This window comes from Acomys russatus, chromosome 5, assembly GCF_903995435.1.
Source record: "Acomys russatus chromosome 5, mAcoRus1.1, whole genome shotgun sequence".
NCBI classification, from domain to species: Eukaryota; Metazoa; Chordata; class Mammalia; order Rodentia; family Muridae; genus Acomys; species Acomys russatus.
Genome location: NC_067141.1, coordinates 21,465,931 through 21,493,132, shown reverse-complemented (window position 1 = coordinate 21,493,132; position 27,202 = coordinate 21,465,931). Strand labels below are relative to the sequence as shown.

General features: G+C 49.1%; 2 protein-coding genes across 5 annotated transcripts in view; one reads left to right on the top strand and one right to left on the bottom strand.

Annotated features, from left to right (window-relative positions):
* Positions 1-729: 729 nt before the first annotated feature.
* Ptdss2 (phosphatidylserine synthase 2) lies at positions 730-23,598 on the bottom strand. 4 transcript variants are annotated; one of them, XM_051145593.1, is made up of 12 exons: positions 23,431-23,598; positions 19,680-19,781; positions 11,429-11,511; positions 7,804-7,871; positions 4,202-4,336; positions 3,781-3,831; positions 3,156-3,269; positions 2,949-3,067; positions 1,771-1,885; positions 1,538-1,683; positions 1,250-1,435; positions 730-909 (listed from the first exon to the last, which is right to left on the bottom strand). In XM_051145593.1, the coding sequence occupies exons 1-12, from the start codon at positions 23,544-23,546 to the stop codon at positions 732-734; spliced, it is 1,413 nt and encodes a 470-aa protein (XP_051001550.1). In that variant the 5' UTR covers positions 23,547-23,598; the 3' UTR covers positions 730-731. The 4 variants fall into 4 exon arrangements, with proteins under 4 accessions (XP_051001550.1, XP_051001551.1, XP_051001554.1 ...); XM_051145594.1 differs by lacking the exon at positions 11,429-11,511 and adding an exon at positions 6,509-6,583 and having other exon boundaries at positions 23,431-23,448; XM_051145597.1 differs by lacking the exon at positions 11,429-11,511 and having other exon boundaries at positions 23,431-23,448.
* Positions 23,545-27,202, top strand: part of Ano9 (anoctamin 9) — a 32,403-nt gene continuing 28,745 nt past the window's right edge. The window contains exon 1 of the mRNA XM_051145108.1: positions 23,545-23,625. Within this exon, the coding sequence (XP_051001065.1) occupies positions 23,545-23,625 (81 nt within the window). The remainder of the gene's footprint in view (positions 23,626-27,202) is intronic.

Sequence of the window (27,202 nt, the reverse complement as noted above, 5' to 3'; positions counted from 1 at the left end):
AAAAGATGGCGCAGTCCCTTCCACTGCAAGGTCTCTGGGACCATGGGGCAGAGAAGGCAGCCAGAGGCTAGGCACCTTCATCATCACTTTATTTGTTCTGTTTGCTCGAGGGTACGACTAATAAGCTCAGGGAGCCATGGTGACAGCACAACCCTAGCACCTGGGGGACAGCTGTCTGACTTGATGCCCCTCAAGAGGCCAATCTGGTAACCTTCATGTAGACACCATTCAGCTTACAGTCCTGGTGAAAGGAAGGCTCCAAAGGAAATGGCTCAGTACTGACTCCAGACCACCACACAGAGTCACCTACAGGCAGCAAGCCATCTTGCCTGCAGCTGTAGCAGCCATCTTTGTGTTGTGACATCCTTCACTTGTGCTGCTGTAAGTTGGGTGGGCCATAGGGTCTCATGGGGCTTCCGCCTACCCAAGAGGGTAAAGAGTACTGAGATGCCTCTCCTGGCCTGAGCTGAGACTGACCACAAGGGAGACCATGGGTCAGGGACCTGACTGACCAGGTAGGAGGACAGGACAGGACCCTTGCTCTAGAGCAAGTTCCAGGCTTGCTGGTTAGCTCGCACCTGGAGAAGTGTCTGGAGCCAATGTGCACACCTCTACCTGCACACAAACACGTATACTCAGGTGTCCTTGGTGGAGTGTGGATAGGTCCCCACCTCTGAGGCAGAGAGAATAGGATGGGGGAAATGGCACAAGGCCAGTGAAGAGAGAGAGGCTCAAGAAGCAGCTGAGGCCCCCTCCTCAGCAGGTACACCATCATTGGTCCCCTCTTCCTCTGCAGTCCCAGACCCTGGCAGGTCATCATCCGTCCCTGGATGCCCATTGTTGATGGTTCTGCCCTGGTGACTCTGCTGCTTCTGCCGCCGGGTCTCCTTGTACCTCATGGTGATGTCCCTGTGGGGTAGCAGAGCCACCTCACCACCTGTCCCTGCAGCGGCCCTCAGCACAGGTCCCATAGTCACCTTGACACCTTTGCTCCGCAGGAGGCCACACCCGCTACAATTCTAGGAATGGCTGGGGAGAGGTCGAGCTAGAGTGCCAGCTACAAGCCACCTTGAACCTTGAGAACCCAGACCTACCAGGCAGAGCCACAGAGACTCCCAGAGAATAGAGGGGCCAAGGCAGCTAGGGGCACAAGGCAGTGAAGGGGCCTAGCTGGAGCCTTGTCTGTATGTGACCAGAGGGGGACAGACACCACTCACAGTGAAGCCTGATGGCCTGGGGTCCCACTCACCGCAGGAAGAAGCGCCAGACAGTCCACGTAAGCACCAGGATGGAGCCCAGAGTCCAGCACTGCGAGATGTAGAAGGGCAGCGACAGGGTGAGTGTGTGCGGGTCATACTTCACCACGATGAGCAGCTCTGTGACTGTGATGGCTGCCACCAGCCAGGCTTGCTGGCCCAGCTTCCTGTGGGGCTTCCTGCAGAGAGGCAGCAGCTGCCTGGCTTGCTCAGCACCCAAAATGCCCTTGGGGCTCCCGGGCTCCGGCCTCCCACCCCCTAGGCCTTATGGCGGCCCTCACAGTTCATCCATGAAGTCGTATATCTCACGCATGGCCACACCACCCACGTTCACGAAGAAGACCAGACGCAGGAGGACCAAGTAGTGTTCAGGAGGCATCCATAGCACAAACTTCAGGTAGAATGTGTTCAGCTCTGCCAGCAGGAACTAGGGGATGGGAGAAGGCCAATTTATCAGTTTGAGAACTAACCACTGGTGGTACACAGATCCAGTCACCAGACTGTTGGGACTTACCACCAAGATGATGCCACACACAGCCAGCCAGCGGTGCAGGCTGGAGGCCGGCTTCCACTCAAAGCGTACCCAGCTGTAGGGCGTGAACTGAAAGGCAATCCTCTTCATCTTGCCCCTAGGAAGCAGAGAGCCAGTAGCCTGAGGTTGATGGCCAGTCAACCAGCTTACTTCAGGCCGTGGATCTATGGCAGAACTTGTGAGCCAGTGTTTATTGCCTTTCTCAAAAGACACAAGGGCTCTGCCCTGGTCAGATCCCATATAGCTACTCAGAGGGGGCTATTCACATGCCAGATGCACCCAGACAGGAGGGGAGCCTTGTTCCTTATTGTCCCCAGGTTTTTTCTCTTTTGTGGTGCCAGGGATCAGGGTCTCAATCGGCTTACCCTCTACCTCTCCAGTGCTGGGTCTCTCTTGCCTAGCTCTTCCAGCTCCCCCCACCCCCAGACCCTGCAGGGTAGCGAGCAGCCAGGGGAAGACAAGGCCTCACTATTACCTAGCTCTGGCTGTCCTTGAACTCAGAGATCTACCTACCTGCCTCTGCCTCCCAAGTGCCAGGATAAACCTGGCGTTTGGTGTTGTTTGGGACAAGATCTTACTATGTACACTAGGCTGGCCTCTAACTCATAGAGATCTGCCTGCCTACTTGGGATTAAAGGTATGTGCCAATATGCTTGGCTAATTTTTTTATTTTTTTGAAACAAGGTCTCATGTAGCTAAGGCTAGCTAGCCTCAAACTTACTATACACCCGAGGATGACTTTGAAGGTCCTACTTTCTCCAAATTTTGAGACAAAGTCTCACTGGACTGCCTAGACTAGCCTTGAACTTCTATGCTCAAGGAATTCTCCTGCCTCAGCTTCCCGAGCAGTGGAATCTGTAGGTGTATACCACCATTCCTGGTATTATTTCTTTTTCTTAAACAGAAAAAAAAAAAAAGTAAAGGGGGACACACTAGTACTCCCAGGAGTTGGGAGGTGGGACAAGAGTCATCCTAGACTACATACCAAGTCTGAGGCCATATAGGCCAGGGGGCCAGATGGAGGAATAACAGTTGACACTCTACCACTCTAATGTCTGAGGAACAAATACCCATCTTGCTTGCCACCCTCCCAAGTAGCAAAGCCTTGTGGCTTGGGGGCCCAATGCTCCAAGGTTCCCTCTATAACTCCCAAGATGTACTTGTAGGTTGGAATGTTCCAGAGGCCCTGCCACTTGTATGTCTTCAAGGACAGCCACTCAAGGGTCTTCATGCCACAGTAGATGCCCAGCCCGTTGCAGATGAGTACGTCCATGATCCACTGGGTCAGGAAAGGAGAAGCATTAACCACAGGGCCTGTGATGACAGGCCCAGGCCCACCCAGGCTGTGCCTTGCCCTTGGCACCTACATGGTCCCACCAGCACTCGCTGAAGTTGGGCAGCTGGTGCTCCAGGCTATACTCCAGGAACTCGAACATCACGCTGATGATCATGCACATCCACCAGTCCCGGATCATGAGGGTCTGTGAGGTGCCAGAAAGCACCCCATCAGGCTCGTCTCTCACTTACTACAGATGTACTGCTCAAACAAACAACCCCTGCCTCCTGCCCCAGCCCCACTGGGCCCCTGCTAAGTGTAGCTGATGGGTGTCGCCTTTCTAACTTGAAGATTTTCAGCCAACATGGAGGGGATTTGGCACTGAGCTCGAACAGGAGGCCTGGATCCAGCTGTGTTTCGGGACTGTGGGATATACCTGGAGCCCAGGTTGGCCTAGGCTTCCTGCCTTGCCTTTTCCTTCATTCTCTTTCCCTACATGGCCACAGTACTAGGAATAGGGCATAGATCTGACCAGCAGGGTCAGCACTAGTACTTGAGTCCTGCCAAGAAACCTGGAAGTTTCTGGTATTACACATATTCTCCAGGACGGCATAGTGTTTCCTCACCAGGGCTCACCCACCTACCACTCAGCCTTGGAACATGGAGAACGAGGGAACTAGATAGAAGCAGGGTGTCAGCCAGCTAGGTCACCCTACCTTCAGATACCAGCCAATGAAGTGTGCAGGAACAAAGCCATCCAGCTTGTCCTGCAGATGAGAAGGATGTGGTCCTTAGACACAGCCAGCATCTCAGGCAGCCCCTCTCTCGGGCAGCTGTCTCCACTGTTGTATCTTGGGCAGGTCTCCAGGGACCATACAAACTCATGCTATGCAAAGACCCGGGGTCATTCCCCTACCCACAAAAGCCCTTCAGGCCGATGCTGAGTCAGAGTCTGGCAAGCATATTGCTGTGTGGACACCTGCAGATGACCACGCTGGTAACAGAGAGCAGGGTGCGCCTCAGATGGGTCCTTATCTAACATGAATAGGGGCATCCATCGCCTGGCCTACATGTGCAGAGCCACACCACACTACCCCGAAGGCGCCTGAGGAAAGGCAGGAGGGTGGACACCCCTACCCAGATGTTGTGGAAGGGGTCAGTCTTGTTGTCAGCGTCATAGATGAGGCAGTTGCCCCCGTAGTCCCTCTCTGGCAATGGGACTCCCAGCCTGGGGTCCACATACTTCAGAAACTGCCGGCCATCGTGGACTGTCTGCAAAGCAGAGCCATTAGTGTGGTCAGGCTTAGCCTGGGTGGAGTAGTCTGTAGAATGTGACCTATATCTTGGCCAGTATGTCACAAGGACAGCAGCTAGGGCTGGAGACATGCCTTGAGTCCCAGTGAGCCATCAAGGCACAAACCAGCCCCCTACAGCACTCTCTCCCAGGGTACACTGCACCACATCGTTATCTAGAAGAGGCAGCTCTGCACTGCTGCCTTTCCCGAACAGTCCAGGGCCATGCCTAAGGACACAAACCCATCTTTTTGGATATGCAGCTGCTGCTGAGAGTTCTATCCTCTCAGCGGAAGAAGCACTTTAGGAGCAAACCACAAGCCAGGACAAAAAGGAGCCTCAAAGGCTTGGAGACCAGATGAGAGAGTAGAGGTCCAACATTGCAGGCAGAAGTGAAAACACAGAACAGACAGGAGAGGAAATGGGAACAGACTGGTCAGCTGTAAATCTAGCGCCTGATCTGAAGTCAAGGGTCACCTGTCTCTGGTGCAGACTCCACAGATGACCATCTTGTTAATGCTGTGTGTCTTGGACGCTAGCAACACTTGAGGACATATTGAAACAGGACTGCTCCAAAAACTACCTTCCAGCTTAGGCCCCAAGGCCTCAAATGAAATCAGAAAAGGTGAGTGCTGGGCTTGACAGAGGTTTAGGATCAAGGGTACCTGTTGCTAGGTTCAAAATACCTGCAGAATAAATGCTGCCTCTGATCAACACGCAGAGACCCTGTGACCCCGCGGTGCCCTCCTAGAGGGCAGAGTGGGCAGGAGAGAAGGAGCTAGACCGCAGGAGGACCGTCAAGACAGAGTGCCAGAACTGGTATAATCACAGTAGTATGCTGCATGCATGTGGAGATGCTCTCTGTAGCTTAGTACCTGGAACCTGACCAGCAAACTCAGTTCCCAGACTGCAGTCTCTAAGGATGTCCTTTGTCCTGCAGGACCAGGGCCCCAGGGAAAAGGCTGATTCCAGGGCTCAGGCAGGGGGTGCATACAACTGGAGCGTCCTATGGTATGAGTCAGGGAGAGCTTCAACAAACAAAAAACCAAGAACTCTTGAATGAATGGGTATATCAGCCAGGTGTGGTGGTGACACACACCTTTAATCCCAGCACTCGGGAGGCTGAGGCAGGTGGGTCCTGGTCTACAAAGGAGTCCAGGACAGCCAAGGCTACACAGAGAAACCCTGTCTCGAAAAACCCAAATCTGGTCAAATCCTAAGAAATACACCAGACAAATTTAGACTCTGATGCCAAAGCCAGATAAAAACAAATTCCAGGAAATCAAAGACAAGCGCCTCATGAATTTGGAGGCCACGATTCTCGGCCAACTACTAGGAGGCTGACTCCGGACTACGACAGGGTCCTACAGCGTCACCTCATCTCAGGAGTGAAGTCATGACAGGCACAGCAGCCAGCACACACCTCTATGACTGCAGCTCAGGGCCAGCCTGGGCTACACAAGACCTTGCCTCAAACACAAAGCAAAGCAGAACATTCAAACGAACCACATTTTAAAAATTAATCAATGTAAATACCACCATCAATAAAGGAAAAACTCACATAATTGTCTCTAATACAGAAAATGCACTTGACAAAATCTAATGATGAAAACACTCAACCAGCTACCACTGAACTGCTGCCACTTACTGAAGGCTTCTGGGAAAAGTCAGAGCTCTCATTACACAGCACAAAAGGCCAGATAAGATAAAAAACCAATTAAGAAGGTCCACACTTGTGAGCAACACACTTCTGGGAGGCCCAGCTAAGGGAGGCAGGCAAGAGTGGGGATTAGAAGGCACCAGACTGCAAGGAAATGTGGCATCATCCGAGTGCAGATGGCAGGGCCTAGAAAACAGCAAATCCTACAGAAGTACTGGAACTGGTAAGTTTAGTAAGATCACAGAGCAAACATACACCTGAAAATAAACTACTTCAACATCCCATTAACCAGCAATCTAAAAACTGAGAAAACAATGAGTAAAATACTTGGGAATAACTTAACAAAAGAAGTACAAAGTTTACATTAGGAAAACTATAAAACATAGTAGGAAGAAATTAAGTACCTAAATAAATGGAAGACATCCCATGCTCATGAATCGCAAGACTTAATAACATTGGGATGGCAGCATTCTTAACTGTCAACATCTCACCTGCTAGGTCTGGGCTGTAGCTCAGTAGTAGAGCACTTGCCTAGCATGCAGGAGGCCTGGGTCCCATTCCCAGCACTGCAAAGAAAGAAAAAGAAATCTCATGGGCTCTTTTATGTAGCAGGAAAGTGATTCTAGCATTCACTGGGAAATGCAGATCAGCTGACAACAGGACATCTTGGAAGAGAAGAACAAAGTGTGGAAAACTGCATTGCCACCCACCAGCCTCTACAGAGCTGCCAGCCCATCAGAAACAGGCCGAGGAGCCCAGAGGAGCCCAGAGGAGCCCAGAAGAGGTGACACCTAGGTGTGCTGTGGTGTTTTCCAATGAATCCTTGGCAGGACAAAGAGAGAGCCAAGAGATGCCACCTTATACTCATTAGGATATAATACCATTCACTGCCAGCAACTCCATCTCTGAGCACTCACACAGGAGAACTGAAAGAAAGCGTAGAGAGCAGCAGAATTCCAAGTCAGCGCTAGCGGGACGCAAGATGCCATAGCCACGCCGGAAAGGCGGCCTGGAGCTCCTTAACCCATTAAAGGCACTGTGTGGTGTGACCAGTAAGAGCACTAGAGCCTGTCTATGAGAGAAATGGAAACTTGTGTCCACACAAGGCCTGACAGGAGTGTTGACAGCAGCTTGATTCACAGACTCCAAACGGGAAATCAAATGCCTCAGGTCTGCAGAGTGGCAGGATGCAGTTCTGACATGTCTCTCAGTCACAGGAAGAGGCACTGTGCCGATGCAGCTGGGCAGCAGAACAGAGACACTGAGCTTTCTAGAGACGGAACTGTTCTGGCTGCTTCTAGGATGTGTACTACATGCCCAGGACTCAGCCCTGGAGAGTGGATTTAGAACCATAAACCTGGCCACTCACTCATACAGTGCGAGTTCAGTGACTGAAGCAGATGGTCCCTTAGTGAACATGTAAGCTAACACTCCATCTCCACGCCCCAAACCCCTGCCCAGTTGCCAGTCCCACCAGCTTCTTGGATCCAGGTAGGCCAAAGGTCCTACAGCTGCAGCTGCTCAGCTACAGGCCAAGGGCAAACCTGCTCAACTGCACGTTACCTGTCTGGTTATGTGTCTATCCCTGCTTGCATAAAGACATGGCAGCAGCCTGTGCCTGCACCCACACTAAGACAGCCCTCCATACGGGCCTGCCTGGAAGTGAGGCAGTTTGTGTCTATCTGTGCTGGTCCAGCCTGGCTTCCTGCTAGCACTCTGGGGACCGAGAAGTCAAGGCCTCCTCTATTATCTATTCCTATTTTACCAACGAAGAAAAGCTGCTTACCTGGAAGAGGATGAAGATGAGAAACAACTCGTAGACCACACTAACACACAGCCAAAACCGCCAGTAAGCTACAACAAGATAACAGCAGTGTCAGGGGCTCTGTTCTGGGGCTGCATGCCCCACCCAGGCCCAGGAGGCTTCTGATCATAGTTTATTTTTTGGGACGGTGGGGTACTTAGGTGTCCTTCGTAGAATCTTTATAAGCAAGGCCTAAATGAAATTAAACAGAGCTTCCCTCTGAAATGTGAAATGTTTTTCCTGGAGTCCTGAGGTCTTTGTTTATCTTGCTGCAGAGGCACGGCAGGCCTACGTGTTGGGAGAAGGAGCAATGGCTGCACCCTGCTCTTTATGTACTAATTATGCTTCCGACCTGCAACCAGCTTCTGCTGGACACCTTGTTCAGGAATGAAAACCTTGTAATCCTAATATGCTCGATTTTATTTTTATTTTTAAAATCATGAATGAGTAGGAAGGTGTTTTCCCACAAACCATATCAGCAGACTTCAGATCCTCAAACACCCTCCACCCCCAGCAACGCCATGGCACCTGAAGAGCCGGGGAGGCTCCACACGTTCAGAGTGTGTGACTTGATCTATGTAGTTGAGAGGGACCAACTCTGACAGACAGGACACATGATGTAGGAAGCTCTTAATGGCATTTGCTCACGTTGCTCTTGGATACAGATGGAGGCTATGAATGCTCTTTGCTGCTGGAGTAGGGGAAGAGCCTGTGTGAAAACCTTCACTGGCTGAGGGGGCAAGATGACCTTTACCACTGAAGTGTGTGTCTATATGTATAGGGAGGCTCCCTTAAGAGAAGAGACAGATACCTAAAGCCATAGGAACCTCTTAGGTCATCAGTTCTGATCCTGGCATCATCTCTTCAGCTATTGCCATTTCCTGTCTTTCCGAAATCCTTTCCCACAAGAACCCAAATCAGAAGCTGAACCCTTGCCTCCTTTAGGCCCATCCCTAAATATCCAGCTGTCTCTACACCTTCCCACCCCCCCTCCACAAAAATCCTCTGACCTCTAGTGCTGGTGGGTTTGATGCCAGTGTCCCTTGTCTACCCAAATATAAAATGTGAGAAAGGGTCAAAGGCAGTTCAGGTGTGCGGGGGACAGCAACGAGCCCCAGATTCTGGAGATAGCCACAGAGGAAAGAACTAGGACAGGCTGGAGTTGTAGCTCAGTGGTAGCACGCTTATATAGCACGCATGAGGCCCACGGTTCAGTCCTAGCCTTGCACACAGACAAAACAAAAACAAAAACAAAGTTCAACCAAGGAGGGAGGCTATTTCAAAGAACCAGGACCTGTTTCAAGGTATTTACTTGGAATCACAGCCAATTAAAGTTTCCAAATAAAGTAACTCCCCAGACGGGTCAGCTGAAACCTCATTTTGCTGCTCTAACGAGGCCAGGCAGGTAATGGCCCCAGCTGAGACAGCCTGACCGGGCCTGCCTGCGCACACCAGTAGGTAGGGTAGCGCCCTGCAGGGAACTGCCTCTCCCTGGAGAGGAACCCCCTTCGAGCTGCCCCTCCCATGGTGCTGCTTGCTGGCCTCTCATTTAGCTGTACCACATTCTTTTTGACTGGAGGCCCTGAGGGTTCCATGCTCGGTATATGAACAGACAGTAAGGAGGGAGGCAGCTCAAGACAGACTCCTACAGAACGGTAAAGGAGCCTGGAGCTTATGCAAACGACTACACTGGAAGGAAAGGCACAGCACAGCTCTCAAAGTAGCTCATAGGTGAGCATTCATGCAAGAGGGAGAGGACTCCTAGGCTTGGTGATCCCCCCACTCGGGAGACAGAGACAGGCAGACACCTGAGTTGAAGATAGCCTGGTCTACATAGTGAGTTCTAGACAGCCAGGGCTACACAGTGAGACAATTAATAATAATAATAATAACAACAACAACAACAACATTTATGTGATTTAAGTGCTGGGAGCTGCAACAGTAGTCACTGAGCTCAGAGGCCAGTGGGAGCCTCGGAAAGCTCTAAAACCTTTCAGACACGGTGGCTTGTGTTTGTCAGGGTATAGGGCTTGTGTCCTGGACTAGAGAACCTACTTGTCTTAGAGACACTTCCAGTGTCCCGTGCAGAAGCAAGTTACTGCCAGTTGGCCAGTGTGGCTCCATCTGTCATGCTCACTGAGATGTGGCATCCAAAGGGAGGAAGCATGCCTTACTGTATGGGCTTGTAACGCTCACAAGACAAGCACACACAAAGACCCATACACATATGTAGCTTTATTGTAAGAAAGCAAAGTGAGCTGGGCGTGGTCACCTTTAATGCCAGCACTTGGGAGGCAGAGGCAGGTGGATCACTGTGAGTTCGAGGCCAGTCTAGTATACAAAGTGAGTCCAGGACAGCCAAGGCTACACAGAGAAATCCTGTCTCAGAAAGTATAAATAAATAAACAAACAAAAATGGCATTTTAAAATAGCACAATCAATTCCAGCACTTGGGAGGCAGAGGTAGATGGAACTCTGAGTTCAAGGCTAGCCTGGTCTACAGAGCTAGTTGTAGGATAGCCAGGGCTACACAAAGAAACTCTCTCAAAAAACTAAAACAAAACAAAACAAAACAAAAACCACAAACATATCAAAGAAGAAACATTGTTGCTAAAATGAATTGGGCACTTTGTTATTACTTGGCTCTTCTGTGGCTTCTAATCCCTAGAGAGTCAAGGCTGGATGGGTCAGAGGGCGAAGGCCCACTGAGGCTGGGAGGCCACTCGCTCAGCAGCACGTACAGACCACACAGTCTGTTCAGAGCTTCCGGGTCACAGGGGAGCTGTGTCCACAGCCTTAGAACTAACTCACCTTGGCAAACATTCCCTTTTCTGGAAGGCTAACAAGTTCAACGCTAATCTGTACCCCTTGCTTCTACAGTGGTTTGTTAAACAATTCAGTAGGTACACAGATACATGAGGCAAAAATCTCAAGACTGCTTAATTTACAAAACAATACAAAAACAACATCTGGGAAAAACATCAGTGTTGGGGCACTCACTTGTGGTCCCAGTGTTCAGGAAGGGAGCCAAGGGGATTCCTTGAATCCAGAATAGCCTGAGCAATAGTGAGACCCTCAAAAATAGGTACATAAATAAATATACACAACACATCCAAATTTAAGTGTTTATTTTTTTTATGCCTAAAAATAGTTTCTGTATCTCCACAGTTTATACTCCCATTGACACAGAAAAGAAACATGTTTCTAAATTTATGCCAAGGCCCTTAAGTGACCTCAGCCAACCTGTGACCCCAAGGGCCTCCTCATCTGAGCTGTGGCCAACTGAGCAGGCAGGTAGGTGGCCTGTGGCCTCCAGCTGAGGTTCACACAGGGGGCAATTTGATGACATGGATTTGTCAAACTTGGGGTAGGAGGGATGGAGATGGGACCCAACAGCTACCCCTAGGTCTCCAGGAAGAAGGGGAGAGAGGCACAGACATGTGAGAAACAAGCAGAGGCAATACAGTCAGCTCTCCGTGCCATGGGGGGAGCGGCCACAGGAGGAGCTGGTACAGGGGGACAGGACATTCACATCCTGCAGCACAGGTACAGCAGCTGCTCAGAACAGAAGGGCTACGTGGCTACATGAAGAAGGAAATGGAGTTACCTGGATGAGGTCTGGAAAATGGCCCATCTTTGGCTTGTGTGACTCCAAAACATAAGAAAACCAAAATACTGGCCACAATACCTCTGCAAACAAAGAACAAACAGCCCTTCAGTGTTCGTAAGCATTTTCAAGGCAGAGGTGGGGATAGCAGGGACCCCAGTGGACACCCAAGTTCGGCCAGTCACTGGCATGCAGGAGCAGGTGTGAGGATGCAGCCCCCAACTCAGTCAGGCAGCTGCTGGCAGGAGGCTGATCCACAGTGGCTCACTCCACCTTGACAGCCTACAAGCAGCACCACTCTTGGACGTCCTGGGCCAGGTGTCTTTTGTCATTTACAGTGTCACCAATGATCTACTTAACCCCTGAAACCCTCTGAAAAATGCCAGACTCTAATGGCTACCTGATAACACAGGTCTTCTCAGAGTTTCTGTCCTGTTGGGTCTCCACTTCCAACACCAACGTGTTCTTGGAGATACAAGATGGAAGTAAGTATGCTACACACATGTAGACCAAACACTGAGAACAGGGTACAGGGTGCAGAAGCCAGGGCTGGGCCACCAATGCTCTGCTTACCTGAGACAAGCCTGTGTCTCACCCACGTGTGGCCATCAGTGTGCCTCAACTACAGTCACCCTGTGGTTCAAAGCAACACACAGCAGTGTACGCTGGTGGCATGGGAACTTGACCAGAGCTAAAAGGCCCGTGTGAGTGACAATTTACAAGGATGAGTTGGAAGAAGGACCTAAGTACTTGAACGGAAGCAACATAAGAGGAAAAGAAATGCCTTACATTTCTTAAAAATAAACTTTTAACCAAATAAAGTTCACACTTTGCCCTGTATTTCCTTGTTCCCACTAAAATCTTCCTTTACCCAGATGTGTGTGTAGACCCCACATGATGGCGGCTCTTCCTTCACATCTCTGTAATTTCCTCTGGTGGTGACAGAGGCTGTTTCTGGAGACTCACGTGAGTGTGAGCAGGGTGTCAGGCTGTTTGAAGACTTCCTTGCTGCTTTCCTCACAGTAAAACTATAGCTGTGGGGGGCTGGAGAGTTGGCTCAGAGGTTAAGAGCACTGACTGCTCTTCCAGAGATCTTGAGTTCAATTCCCAGCAACCACATGGTGGCTCACACCCATATATAATGTGATCTGATGCCCTCTTCTGGCCTGCAAGTGTGCATGCAGGCAGAGCACTGTATACATAATAATAAATAAATCTTGAAAAAAAAAAAAAAGCTATGGCTGTGAGCATGGGGAGAGAGACCCAGGGGCAAATGGCCCTCGCTCACCAACTATAGGTCCCACTGTCAACCTGATGTGTGTTTCTTAGGACTCTTGGTGCCTACCCTGAGCACAGCCCCTTCTCCACTACAGAGCAACCCTCCATGCCCTTGATGAGCTCTGGGGAAGGAGCAGGAAAGGTGCAGAGCTTAAAGCTTCTTTGGGTGGAGCCTACCATCCACATGGGATTCCTCTTCACACTCCCCATTTATTGATTTCATCACTTATCTCACTGTGGACTTGTGGATATGAGATTGCATACTTTGGGTAATGTTCCAATACCACTTTACTGATTTTGTTGCTCAGCTTTGCCTAAGCGATTGCTGGGACATGACCCGAGAACACTGTAGGCACAACAGGAACCTCGGGTTTTTTTTTTTGTTTTTTTTGTTTTTTGTTTTTTTTGGCCTTACAATGACTCCAAGGAGTCTGGGTCTCTCAGTGAAGAACACCAGAAGCCAAGATCTGGTTGCTGGGTGTACTTGTTGCCACTAGGGTAAGGCTGGCTTCAGGCTCTGAATTCAGAGAATAGCAAACAGCGCCTTCGCCAAACTATATCCATATATATACAATTACCCTAGTATCTGTGGAGTGTTGGGTTCAAGATCCTCCAAAGACAATGAAGTGTGTGAACACTCAGTTCTTTTACATACAGTGATATGTGTATACCACATACATACAGCTTCCTAAAATCATCTCTACATTGCATATACTCGCTAAAATGGCACATGGCTGCTACATACAGAGCTGGTGTAGTGCACAAGGAAACGTCTGTACATGTGCAGTGTAGATGTGGTTCATCTGCCAATGTCTTCTTTTTCTTTTTGGTTTTTCGAGACAGGGTTTCTCTGTGTAGCCCTGGCTGTCCTGGACTCACTCTGTTGACCAAACTAACCTCGAACTCACAGAGATCCACCTGCCTCTGCCTCCTAAGGGCTGGGATTAAAAATTGTGCACTACCACCATCAGGCTTCAAATGTCTTCTTTTTCTTTTTTCTTTTTAAAGATTTTTTATTACATATACAGTGCTCTGCCCGCATGTACTCTTGCACACCAGAAGAGGGCACCAGATCTCACGATAGATGGTTATGAGCCACCATGTGGTTGCTGGGAATTGAACTCAGGACCTCTGGAAGAGCAGACAGTGCTCTTAACCTCTGAGCCATCTCTCCAGCCCCAAATGTCTTCTTTCTAAAGACATTTATCTATCTATCTATCTATCTATCTATCTATCTATCTATCTACCTACTTACCTACCTATCTTTATGTGCATAAGTGTTTGGTTTGCCTTTCTTTCTTTCTTCCTTTCTTTCTTTCTGTGCATGAGTGTTTGGCCTGCATGAATGTCTGTACCACGTGTATGCAGTGTCTGTGGAGCCTGGAAGAAGGAATGAGAGCTGGAGTTACAGCTGTGAGCTGCCATGTAGGTGCTGAGAACAGAGCAGCCCACGCTCTTGCCCATGGAGCACTCTCTCTAGCACCTTTTCAAATGTTTCCAAAATTTGGATGAACCCTAAGAGATGAAGCTGGTGGATACGGGAGGCTGAAATATTATAGATTGCATACATTTCTATTTGTAACTACCTGTATTTGTACTAAGCTAAACCTGAGTTTGTTTCTGTTGTTTCCCAGCGGGGACAGTTCCGACTTCTGTCCTTTGGTGACCTAAAAAACTCTACCGGTTCGGGAATCTGTCCCATGATCAGACACACAGCAGTAGCAACCTGTATAGACACCCAAGGGCTCAGCAGTCGGCCAGGACAGGGGCTCTTGCAGCCCCTCTCTCTCTTCTTATGGACTCCACCTCCTGGCCCTTCAGGACTTTCAGTGCATCTATAGATTGGTTCTCTTATCAGCATGCCTTCCTTCTTAGGGCCCCAGCAGCCATCTAAGATAGTTTTCTCTTGTTCGTGTGTGTGGTGTGTGTGTGTTTTCAGGTATTTTACTCAGTCTTTACCATACATTCTTGAGAAGAGGGCTTATTATGCTGTACAAGCCAGTCTCCTATTCATGAATTCAGGCAGTCTCCTGCCTCAGCCTCCAGATGAGCTAGCTGGGAGTGAATTCATGCGTGTACTAACAGATTTTTGCTGCTGCTGTTGTTTTTCAAGACAGGGTTTCTCTGTGTAGCCCTAGCTGCCCTGGACTCACTTTTAGACCAGGCTGGTCTTCAACTCACGGAGATCCACCTGCCTCTGCCTCCCAAATCTTAGATTAAAAGTGTGTGCCACTACACCCAGCCGTCTATCAGATTAACTGTATTGCTTCTTGTTAAATTTTGTTTGCCCCGGGATTGGAGAGATGGCTCAGAGGTTAAAGGCACTGGCTGCTCTTCCAGAGGGCCTGAGTTTAATTCCCAGAAACCACATGGTGGCTCATGGCCATCTATAATGAGATCTGGTGCCTTCTTCTGGTGTTCAGGCGTTACATGCAGGCAGAACACTGTATGTGTAATATGTAATAAATAAATAATATATTTTTTAAAAATTGTGTTTGCCCTTTTTAAAAAATGTACGTGGTTTTTTGTTTTGATTTTTGAGAAAGGAAACAGAATCTTGCTATGGAGCCAGACCAGCCTTGAATTTAGGACTCTGCTGCTTCAAACTCCTCAGTGCTGAGAATAAAGGTGTGTGCCATAATGCCTGCTTTTAGCTTTGTACAAAATTTAAAACTATAAATGGAACGGAGTAGCTGAGAAGGTGAGAGAACCAGAAGGGCCCCAGGTCATGACATCAGATGATAAGTCATGAGCATCTGTGTGGCACAGCTTCCCAACAGTCCTGACAGTTCACAAAGACATTCATCCCCAGGTGTGGGGAAGAAGCTGGCGCGGAGGAGCAACACCACTCCTGGGAAGCCAGAACACGTATTGTGAGACATACAGTGGTCTGTGCTTAGAATCCTGGCTATTCAGGAGGCTGAGGCAAAAAGATTACTTCAGCTCCAGAATTCAAGAACAGACTGGCAACTGGGTGTGGTAGAGCATGCCTTTAATCACAACACTTGGGAAGCAGAGGTGAGTGGATCTCTTTGAGTTCTAGACCAGCCTGGTCCACATAGTGAATTCCAGGACATAACCAGACTGGCAATAAGGTCAAACACCCCTCCTCCCATCTCAAAAACAAAGAGCTATGATACAAAGTTGAAATTAAAGACTTAACAAAAGGAGCTGGAGAGGCATACAGTTAAGAGCACCTGCTGCTCTTGCAGAGGGCCTGGGTTCAATTTCCAGCATTCACATCAGAAGGCTCACAACTGCCTGTAACTCCAGTTCCAGAGGATCCAACGTCCTCTGATATCTGTGGGCACTTATGTGCACATAACTCACATAGGCACACATACATACACAGAAAAAGTTAAATGAACCGTAAAACAGTGTTAAAAATAACTCTTGGGGGGCTGGAGAGATGGCTCAGAGGTTAAAAGCACTGACTACTACTCTTCCAAAGGTCATGAGTTCAATTCCCAGCCAACCACATGGTGGCTCACAACCATCTATAAAGAAATCTGGTACTTGCTTATAGCCTGCAGGCAGAATGCTGTATACATAATAAATAAATAAAATCTTAAAAAAAAAAAAAAAAAAAAAAACAACTCTTGGGGAGCTGGCGAGCTGGCTTAGTGGTTAGGAGCATGTGTGTGCTGTTCTTGCAGAGGACCCAGGTTCAGACTCCAGCTCCCATACTGTGATTCACAGCTGTTTGTAGCTCCAGGGGATTTGACACCCTCTTCTGGCCTGAGGACACTCGCTTACTTATCCCAATACATACATACACATACATAAAAATAATGTTTTAAATGAAAATAAGTCTTGGGGTTGTGTCTGTGGTGGAGTGCTTGCTTGGCATATGTGAGATCTAAGTTCTATCCACAACACCACAAAAATTTTAAAGTATTTCCTATAAGGCTGGTAACATGCTTGCCACTAAACCTGACAAGTTGAGTTCAGTCCCTAGGATCTGCATGGTAGAAGGAGAAAATCAATTCCCACAGGCTGTTCTCTTGACACTTGTGCACGTGTGCACTGTACACGTTGAACACACATACACATGCACACAAATAAAACAAATGTAATGAAAAAATATTTTTTACACATGAAGCCTACCCTAAGCACATAGGAAAACGCCCACACTCCCAGGGAGGAGCAAACAGCAGATTCCAGGCTCTACCAGAAGAACTACTGGCCATAAAGGTCAGCTCCTTCATGCTCTTAAAGAGACAAAGATGTCCAGTGTCCCCTGGAGGAGCAGTGAGAAGTGAGGCAGCTCTGGGAAGGTCAGAGATGGACGAAGAAAGGCTGTGCCCACACAGGTCTGCAGTGCCACTGTCCTTAAGCTTGGGGAGTCTGAGTTCTTGGACTCTCCAAGGTCTGGGTTACCTAGTATGGACAGCAGGACCAACATCTTGGGTGGACAGGAGCTCTGTAACTGCTCTGGCAGGTGACTGGTGACCACTCCAGGATACCTTTGCATGATCTTCTCTTTAGAGGGAAGAAAGGGCTGTGCTCTTCCTTGAGACAACTCTTGTCCAGTGACATTGGAGCTGGGCATCTTTAGCTAAGCTTCTCATATAGAGAAACGTTTTTTTGTGGAGCTAAGGATTAAACCCTAGGCTACCGAGCCATATATCCAGACCCTGGAGAACACCTTCTGAGGTCGAGCCACACCTCATCTCCTTGGATCTCACAGATGCTACTGACCCTCTAGGCCCAGGTACACGGAGATGAATCCAGAGAAAGCCAGCAGAACCAGTTTTGTGTTTGTTTTGTTCTGAAACAAGGTCTCACTATGTAGCCATAGCTTGCCTAGAACTCTCTTTGGAGACCAGGCTATCTTTTTGGAGACCAGGCTAGCTTCAAGCTCATAGAGATCTGCCTGTTCTGCTTTCTGGTACTAGAAAGGTGTGGACCACCATCTTCTTTTATTTTTTGAAACAGGGTCTCCTATAGCTCAGGCTGGTCTTGAACTCACTATGTAGCCAAAATTGGCCTTGAACTTCTGATCCTTGTGCCTCAGTTTCCCAAGTGCTTGGTTTACAATGTGTGAGCAACCATACCTGGCTGAGACACAGCTCTACTTGAAAATTTCCTCTGAGCAGATGAAGGCACCACCAAGACTCCACTGCCTCCATACACCAGGGGCCAGTATCTGCAGATGACTCCTCTGCCAGCACCAGGATCGGAAGGACAAAGCAGTCCTGACCCGGTGACCCAGGAAGCACAAGTTCCTCTCCCAGGATTAACTCATTTCCTTAAAAGCATGCTGAGCTTATAGTCCTAGCCTGGGACTTAAGAGTCTGGTGGAAGGAAGCCTTCCCAATTAAGGAGGGAGGAAGAGGCAGGCCTGGAGATGAGAATGAGCAGGAAATGCAGTATGGGCCAGGCCAGACATGATGGGCTACAGGAGGGCTGGTGGGCCCAGGAGCACGCCATCCCAAACTAAGAAAAGAGGGAACTCCTGAGAGGGTGAAGATGAGCTGGAAGTCACTGAGTGGTTAAAAAAAACCAAAAAACAAAACAAAAACACATGGGGCTGGAGAGATGGCTCAGAGGTTAAGAGCACTGTCGGTTCTTCCAAAGGTCCCGAGTTCAAGTCCCAGCAACCATATGGTGGCTCACAGCCATCTACAATGAGATCTGGTGCCCTCTTCTGGACTGCAGGCACACATGGGGGCAGAGTGCTGTATAAATAATAAATAAAATAAAAAATCTTAAAACACAGAGAGAGAGAGAGAGAGAGAGAGAGAGAGAGAGAGAGAGAGAGAGAGAATATGAGCCAGAAGCAGCTGAGAAATGAGCTAGGGAGAAGATGCCTGCATTATGTAAGAAAGGCAGGTGGGAGCCCTAGGGTCCAGCAGCCTGTCGGTCTAGCAGAAGCACCCAGTTGTACTCAAGGACACAAGCTCCATTACCAGGTTCACTGTTGGTGGCACTACATCCCAGACAATCTGGGAGTCCTTATGTCCTGGAGTCTACCACAGTGATGCTTGGTGTGACTCTCAAAAGGCCAGCAGACACTGGGGAGGGTGGCATGACTACATCCACATGTTCACGCCGTGTTCACTGTTACCCCATTCAACTCTTAGAGCAAGGTACTAAGACTCCCATTTTTCTTTTCTTCTCTCTCTCTCTCTTTTTTTTTTTTTGGTTTTTTGAGACAGGGTTTTTCTGTGTAGCCTTGGGTGTCCTGGACTTGGTTTGTAGACCAGGCAGGCTGGCCTCGAACTCACAGCGATCCACGTGCCTCTGCCTCCGGAGTACTGGGATTAAAGGTGTGAGCCACCATGTCTGGCCTAAGACTCCCATTTTTCAAAAACAAAATTTTGGCCTAGAAGTGTCAAGACCATGGAGGTTTCTCCACATGCCTGGGGGACAAGCAACCAAGGTGGCCTTGAAACCTCAGTGGGCCTCTCACATCTTCTCTGGCCCTACTAACTACTAAATTTTCTCTGGCCTCCTCTCTAGCCCTCCCAGAGCAAGCAGAACCTGCGCAGTACCTAACTGTAACAGTAACTGACCTTCTCTGCCAGGTAGCACTCCAGAGGAGCAACAGGAAGGTCTGTCAGGACATTGAAGTAACTTGTTCCTGTATGCTGGGGACTGGCCTCAGAACCTGGCAATGCAACAGGGATAGTGCTTGTGACCTGGCTGCTCTGGAGAATGTTGAGAAGTAAGGTCACAGGTGGTCACTGAATGTCCCCCTGGCCTCTAAAATAGTTTGTTTAAATATTTAGAAAGTGCTGGCACCAATACCACTGTAGAAGCACACCAGCTAGGAGGATCACCCGGAAGGTTACTGCAAAACATCCCTAGTACCTGAAAGGTACCATATACTCAGGGTTCTGGGCAAGAAATCCCCCACAGCACCAAGGGAAGGTATGGAAGCCAGTCGCTTAGACAAACAAGGAAAGTGTAGAGCCCAGGCTGGCCAGAGCACCACAGATCAGCACACCCTCTGAGCAGAAGCAGTTACCTCTTAGTGTTGTAGGCTGTGTCCTGAGGGGTTTCTTCTAGGAGAGTCACATAGCCCAGCGCACAGGTGAGAATGAACAGCACAGTTAAGGTGTGGGCACGCCTGCATCAAAAAACACACAGAGTCAGAGACAGAGGATCGCCAAGGACTCATGTGAAACCTAGTCACCCAGCATAGGAGAGGGCCTGATCTGCACTCCCAAACTCACTGACCATCCCACGGGTACCAGATGGGTTAGAGTGTACTGCTTATAGCACAGGTAGATATGGTCACATTAAGCCAGATGTGGTGGCACTCGCCTTTAAACCCAGGAGGCAGAGGTAGGCAGATCTTTGTGAATGCAAGGCCAGCCTGGTCTACAAAGGGAGTCCAGGACAGCCAGGGCTACACAGAGAAACCCTGTCTCAAAAAACCAAAACCAACCAACCAACCAACCAAACCAAAACCCAAAAAGTTAAGCACAGAAGGCTTTCCCCACTCACCCTGCAGGAATGAAGACTGGGCCTTACATATGCAAGACTAGTGCTCCACCCCCAAGGCACAATCCCCAGATCTTTTCCATAGATCTTAAAAATCACTTCAGCTCCTCGATTATTTTACTGTTATTTTTTTTTTTTTTTTACTAGTATACTGATCTTCTCATAGTTTTTGAAGTAGCCAGGAAGCCGAGGGCATGCCTGACTACCTACGGTCTTGAAAGGGAGTACCATCTTTTATTTCTCCTCAATATGCCAGGGATATCTGAAAATAACAGCTTTCCCTTGAGGTAAATGGTCACCCTATCATTGGCACAGTAGGAGAAGCAGGAAGGACAACCCAGAGGCAGGGCATCAGCCAATCAGACGCACAGCAGGTAGACTTCATAATGTCTCATCAATAGTTGCTGCAGGGTGGGCTCTACCTTATCGCTCTGTGTCTAGCTCACAAAACACACACACACACACACACACACACACACACACACATACACACACACACACCCCAGACTCCAGAGGCAGGTCATCTTTCCCCCTCCAGAATGTCAGGTTTGTGCAGTGGGCCTCCTACTCCTCCCTACTGTAGGCAGGCACTGGGATGGTCTGGGTCTCATGACCAGGCAGGCCCAGGACAAGAGTTGACCTATGTAAATCATGGGCCTTCAGTCTCTACCCAGGGGCAGGCATGAGGACAAACTGGTTCCTTGCTGTGAGTGGAAAATACCCAGTGGTTGTTCCTCCCTAGAGATGACCATGCTCCTCATGCTGAGTGGGTAGAAAGGCACCCATGCCAGAACCAACCAGGGAAACATGAAGGCGTTGCCAAGAAAGGGACAGAGGCCGTCCAGGTCCTCAAGAGGCTCCTAGCCTGCTGTTACACTGGCCTTCTTGGCCTGCTGGTCTGATAGTCAAAAGGGTATCAATTGTCAAATCATGCCTGCTAGATGTGGGCAGACTTAGGCAAGGCCTAGCCCACGGTGACCAATCATGTACACACACCTGGCCCTGCGGAAACAAAGAACTACTGAGGATGTGCTGGCCATCTCTGCCCCAACTCACCTAACAGGCTCACTAGGGACACCAAGCTTTAGCATTCAAGCACAGACTACCAGTTCTCAAACTGTCAAGATTCCATGCTGGTGGGAGTAGGCTAGAAAGTAATACTCGGGGCGGTTGGGTGGGGAGCTGGAGAGATGGCTCAGAGGTTAAGAACACAGCCCACTCTTCCAAAGACCCAGATTGGCTCCCTAACACCCACACGGTAGCTCACCAGTCTGAAACTATAGTGCCAAGGGATCCAATGCCTTCTTCCAGGGGCATTGCACACACGTTATATATACACACATGCAGGCAGACCATCAATACACACAAAATAAAATTTTAAATGAAGTTCCAGGACGGTGCCAGAGTCTTAGCTCTTGTTTGGTTTCCTGATATATCCCTTAAGATAGTAATGGCACTCAGTAAAGGTCCCCAAAATATACACTAAAGAACTGAATGAACAAATGAATATAAAACAAGAAGGGCAAACCAACTACCCACTCTAGAACTCTCTCTCCAGTGGCCATCAACTATTTAAACCAGGTGTGGGCCAGGGGGTTTATAAGCATCATTTCCCTGCAAGGGAAAAGGAACCCTTTGTCCTGTCAGGCAGTGATTGAGATGCTGTGGGGTCAGTTATGGGGTTAGGGACCATATGCCCTGTCAAGCAGGATGAGGTATGGGGGTTAGTCCTGAGATCAGTTATGGGGTCGGGTCCCATCAGCTTGACTTCTAGGCCATTGCAAAGTCCAAAGGACCTCAAAGGTCAGAAAAATCGGTGGGAACAGCCAGACACAAAGGAGGGGATAACAATAGAGAAGTAATCTGAATAAATTATAATAAATTAAAAAAATTTTAAAGTCAGAAAAGTTCACTGGCATTAGCTCTGACACCCATACCACCCGCCTCTCCTCTGCCTCTCCCTGTCTCTGTCTCTCTTCACTATGTAGCTCTGGTTGTCCTGAAACTCACTATGCAGACGAGGCTGTCTTCAAACTCACAGAGATTCACCTGCCTCTGCCTCCTGAGTGCTGGGATTGCTTCTTTTCCTTCTAATGTTCCCACAGTCATCAGAGGGGATCATATGGAAAAGCGGTGCTGGTTGGACCCCCTCCTGAGTGCTGGGATTGCTTCTTTTCCTTCTAATGTTCCCACAGTCATCAGAGGGGATCATATGGAAAAGCGGTGCTGGTTGGACCCCTTGCAGAAGCTGTACGTAACGCAGGGAAGGTGCTAATAATATACGGTCCAGATGCAAAGCGATCTCCCGCCCTCACCCCACTCTCCTGCTATTTCAACTGTATCTCACCAAAGCCTCAGCTACCACTCCCACCTGCAAGCTAGAGATACGAGCCAGGAAAGGACCGAGTCCCTCCGAGGACCCTATCTGTGTGATGGCACCTTCTGAATTGCCAAATCGCTTCCAGACCAGACCTCCTCACTCTGATCAGTGTTCTCAGCACTGCCACTGCTCTGTTCTCTCAGAGCTACTTCTATTGAGCATTTCCCCCGCCCCCCGCTGGGTATGCATTTGTCTCTGTGTGCACTTGGATCCACTTGTCTGCAGGACCCACCCTGGGACTCCAGTACTGTATAAGTGAGTGGAAACTTAGCTGTCTGAAGTAAAGAACGGCAAAGCCATTCCTCTCGTGGAAGCGAGCTCTTTGCCTCATGAGTTTCATCTTTTTTTCACAAGCGAGGAAAGCTGAAAGGCTACCCCAAGGTCACGGGATCACACCTTTGACTGGTCAGCCAGGGAGGTGGCATGGTCCTTCAAAGTAGCAAAGCACCTGCAATTCCTAGGCACCCACTCCACTAAGGCAGAGAGGGCTTGTATGACCCCAAAACTTGTCATGGGCAGAGTTGTGCAGGCCAGGGTCACTGAAAAGGGTAGCAATGAGCAAAAGCTAGACCACAGATGTGCCATACCCATCAGGCCAGTTCAGGGCAATGCCAAGGGGAAAGAGCAGGGGTGACACCAGATGTCCAGCGGAGAGAAAATCTAAATGTCACTAATGTGTGGTGGCGAGGCCTTCCGAGGCTCATCCCGGGGCTCCCCCGACCCGAAAAACACTCGCCATCTCATACGCAGACGACCACGCGGGATTTCACCGGCTTTGCTGGCCGCTGAGCCCTGGTGAGGTGCTCTCCCGACGGATCTGGGCCCAGATAGTCCCCGATCCAACCCAAACCGCCTGCCCCAAACCCAGACCCCGACGCAGGGAGACCCTCACCAAAAGAAGGTGTTGGTGCCATCGTCGTAGACCTCCGACTCGGTGCTGCGGCGGCCCTCGAGCAGCGAAGATCCGGAACCCGAGCCTCCCGCAACTCTGCGCTCGCCCCTCCGCATGGCGCCCGGCCAGCGCAGCCCGCCAGGTTGCGGGCTGCGGGCAGGGGTCGCAGTGCCGCCCAGCGGGGTCTCCGCGGGAGTGGGGCGGGGCCGTGAGGCATTGTGGGACGCGTAGTGCGCGCCGGGCCGCAGGGCATGCTGGGCGCGGGCGGTCAAATCCCTAAGCTGCTAGCTAAGAGAGACGCTGTCCGGTTGCCAGGAGACCGTCCACGTGCTTCTTCTAGCCGGGAGACTGTTCTAAGCTTCTGGCAGTGGCTGGTGTTTGATAGAGTTCGGAAGACAGGTCTCTGGGGATGCAGAGAGAATCAGCCCAAACTGTTGTGGTAGCCCTGGCATGCAAACTAAGCACCAGGGAGGTGGAGGCACGAGCACTAAACGAATTCAAGGACCGCCTGGGTTATGCAGGCAAACCTTGTCTAAAGAGGGCATGGTGGTGCGCGCCTTTAATCCCAGCACTTGGGAGGCAGAGGCAGGCAGATCGCTGTGAGTTCGAGGCCAACCTGGTCTACAAAGCGAGTTCAGGACAGTCAAGGCTACACAGAGAAACCCTGTCTCAAAAAACCAAAACCAATCCAAACCAAACCAACAACCCCCCCCCCCAAAAAAAAGACAAAACCAATCCAGAGGTGAGGTGAGGGCTTCAGTATGCTACAAAGATGGCTTAGCAGTCAAGATCTCTGGCAGCTCTTCTAGAGGACCAAATTCAGTTCCCACACCCACATGGCAGCTCACAATCTATAGTAACTTCACTTCCAGTGGATCCAGCGCCCTCTTCTGGCTTCTTGGGCACTGCACACAGATGCTACACAGATATATACATGCAGGCAAAACACCTATATACATAAAAATAAATAACTTTTAGCCAGATGTGGTGACATAGGCCTTTAACCCTAGCTCTCAGGAGGCAGAGGTAGGAAGATCTGTATGTGTTCAAAGCCAGCCTGATCTACATACAACTCCAGATCAGCCAAGGCTACCCAGTGAGACTCTGTCTCAATGTTTAAAAATTATTAATAGGGCTGGAGAGATGGCTCAGTGGTTAAGAGCGCTAGCTGCTTTCCCAGAGGTCCTGAGTTCAGTTCCCAGCAACCACACGGTGGCTCCCAACCATCTGTAATGGTATTCATGAAGACAGAGCACTCATGTACATAAGTAAATACATTTTTAAAAAATCAATTGATAACTACTATTTTAAATTAACTGGGTGAGTCAAGTTGGATAGTGGTAGGAATAGTTGCCGAAAGTACTCACATCTTTGCAATAGGGTAGTGAATGGGTTACCTAAACTTGTATGAGAGTGTGGGTTCTTTTTCAATGGGATCAGTTGTGGTGTCTCGGGCCTGATATCTCAGCACTTTGAGGTGGAAGTGGGTGGAGCAGGAAGTTGATAATCATCCTTGTGTGAGACTAGGAGTTAGTCAGATACCCTAATAGGCAAGCAGATAGGAAGAGAACCTACAATGGTGGCCCACACTTCTAATCCCAGTACTCAGAAGGCAGAGGCAGGAAGATCTCTGAGCTCAAGGCCAGCCTGATCTATAGATCGTGTTCTAGGGCAGCCAAGGTTACACAGAGAAACTCATCTCAAAACAAACAAACAGACAAACAAACATCAAGATGGCAGACTTCTAGTTTCTTCCTTAGGCTCCTGACCTGAAACAAAAGTCTTATAGTGTTTTTAAAAAAGGCCTTGGTGGGCTTTTTCTCTACCACTAGTTTGACAAGTTCAAGATCAGATCAGGACATGTTTGCCCGAAAGTTGTGGCCTGCCAGCCTCCCTTATCACTGTTCAAACCGACAAACCATAAATTAAAGAAGCAAGACTGCCTTAAAGATCCTCAGAGCCCTCTCCCTGCGTCTCTGGCTATGGCCACAGGGCTCCAAACCTTTAATTCCAGGACCCGGAGGCAGGCAAATCTCTGTGAGTTTGGAGGTTAGCTTACTCTACATAGTGAGTTCCAGGCCAGCCTCAGCTTTACACTGAGACCCTGTTTCAAACAACCACCCACCCACCCAAACCTTCAAAGAAAGACCAGATTTGGGGCTCCTGAGTGCCCTCTTAGCTCTGCAGTCTTTCTATGAGTCCCTTGTGCCTCCTCACCCTAATAAAACACTTTCTTTCTTCTTTTTTCCTGAGACAGAGTTTCTCTGAGAAGCCTTGGCTGTTCTAGACTCACTTAGTAGACCAGGCTGGCCTCGAACTCACAGAGATCGGCCTGTCTTTGCTTCCTTGAGTGCCACCACTGCCCGTCTCAAAACTAGCTAATCTTGAAAGACTGAGAGGTCAGACTCCAGCCAATAAGAGAAAGTACAGTCAGCACTTGCATTAGAACAAAAACCAAGTGCACTTTCTGTCTCCCATTTTTTGTTTGTTTGTTTGTTTTTGAGACAGGGTTTCTCTGTGTAACCTTGGCTGTCCAGGACTCACTTTGTAGACCAGGCTGGCCTCAAACTCACAGTGATCTGCCTGCCTCTGCCTCCCGAGTGCTGGGATTAAAGGCGTGCACCACCACACCCTGCTTGTCTCTTTGGTTTTTTTTTTTTTTTTACCTTGAATTTGTTTCTAGCACTTCTTGTTGCGGCAAGACCTCTCATTACTGCTCTTGCACTGCTTACTGAGAAGGGGCTGGCTCTTCTGTCTCTGCCTACCATCACACCCATAGGATTACAGATGCAGAATGCAGCTTCTTTTTCTTTCTTTTCTTTTCTTTTCTTTTTTTTTTAAAAAGATTTATTTATTAATGCATGTACATATTAATGCATGCCAGAAGAGGGCATTAGATGACATTATAGATGGTTGTGAGCCACCATGTGGTTGCTGGGAATTGAACTCAGGACCTCTGGAAGAGCAGGCAGTGCTCTTACCCTCTGAACCATCTCTCCAGCCCCTTTCTTTCTTTTCTTTTTGTTTGTTCTTTGAGACAGGTTTCTCTGTGTATGCTTGGCTGTCCTGGACTCGCTTTGCAGACCAGGCTGGCCTCGAACTCACAGAGATCCGCCTGCCTCTGCCTCTCTAAGTGCTGGGATTATAGGAGTGTGCCACCGCACCCAGGCAACTTCTCCTGTGGGTTCCAGGTATCAAAGTTGAGTCTTCAGGTTTGTGCAGCTAGTGCTTTTACCTTCTGTGTCGGTTTTTTGTTTTGTTTTGTGTCTGTGTATGTGTGTGCTTTTTTTTTTTTTTTTTTTTTTTTTTTTTGGAGACAGGGTTTTCTGTGTAGCCTTGGCCAATCTGAAACTGCTCTCTGATCTGTAGACCAGGCTGGCCTTGAACTCACAGAGATCCAACTGCCTCTGCCTCCCCAAGTGCTGGGATTAAAAATGTGTGCAGCCACCTCCCAGTCATGGGTAGGTTTTTATTGTAACAAGGTCTCTCTATGTACTCCCAGCTGGCCTGCAGTTCACCAGTAGGAGACCAGGCTGGCTAGAAACCAACAACCATCCTTCTGCCTCTGCCTCCGAAGTGTTCCGATTACAGGCAGATAACAGTATAGTCAGCTTCATTTGGCTAGGGTTTTGACAGAGTGATTCCATTTGAGTTCCTGTCAGCAGTGGTGAGCTAAAGACACAGCTCCATGCTAAGGCTTTCAGAACTGAGCTCGTTGACTGTGCCCCAGGAAATGTCAGGATGAGTCAGTATGAAGTAAAATTGGAATTAA

Bases quoted from the DNA above. Each gene is read 5' to 3' on its own strand.
- Ptdss2 (XM_051145593.1), bottom strand. From the start codon at position 23,546: ATGCGGAGGGGCGAGCGCAGAGTTGCGGGAGGCTCGGGTTCCGGATCT. The intron at 3,832-4,201 runs GTAGGGGTGTCC...TCTCATCTGCAG, and splicing joins ACCCCTTCCACAACATCTGG to GACAAGCTGGATGGCTTTGT. The intron at 1,436-1,537 runs GTGAGGGCCGCC...GCCTCTCTGCAG, and splicing joins TACGACTTCATGGATGAACT to GAAGCCCCACAGGAAGCTGG.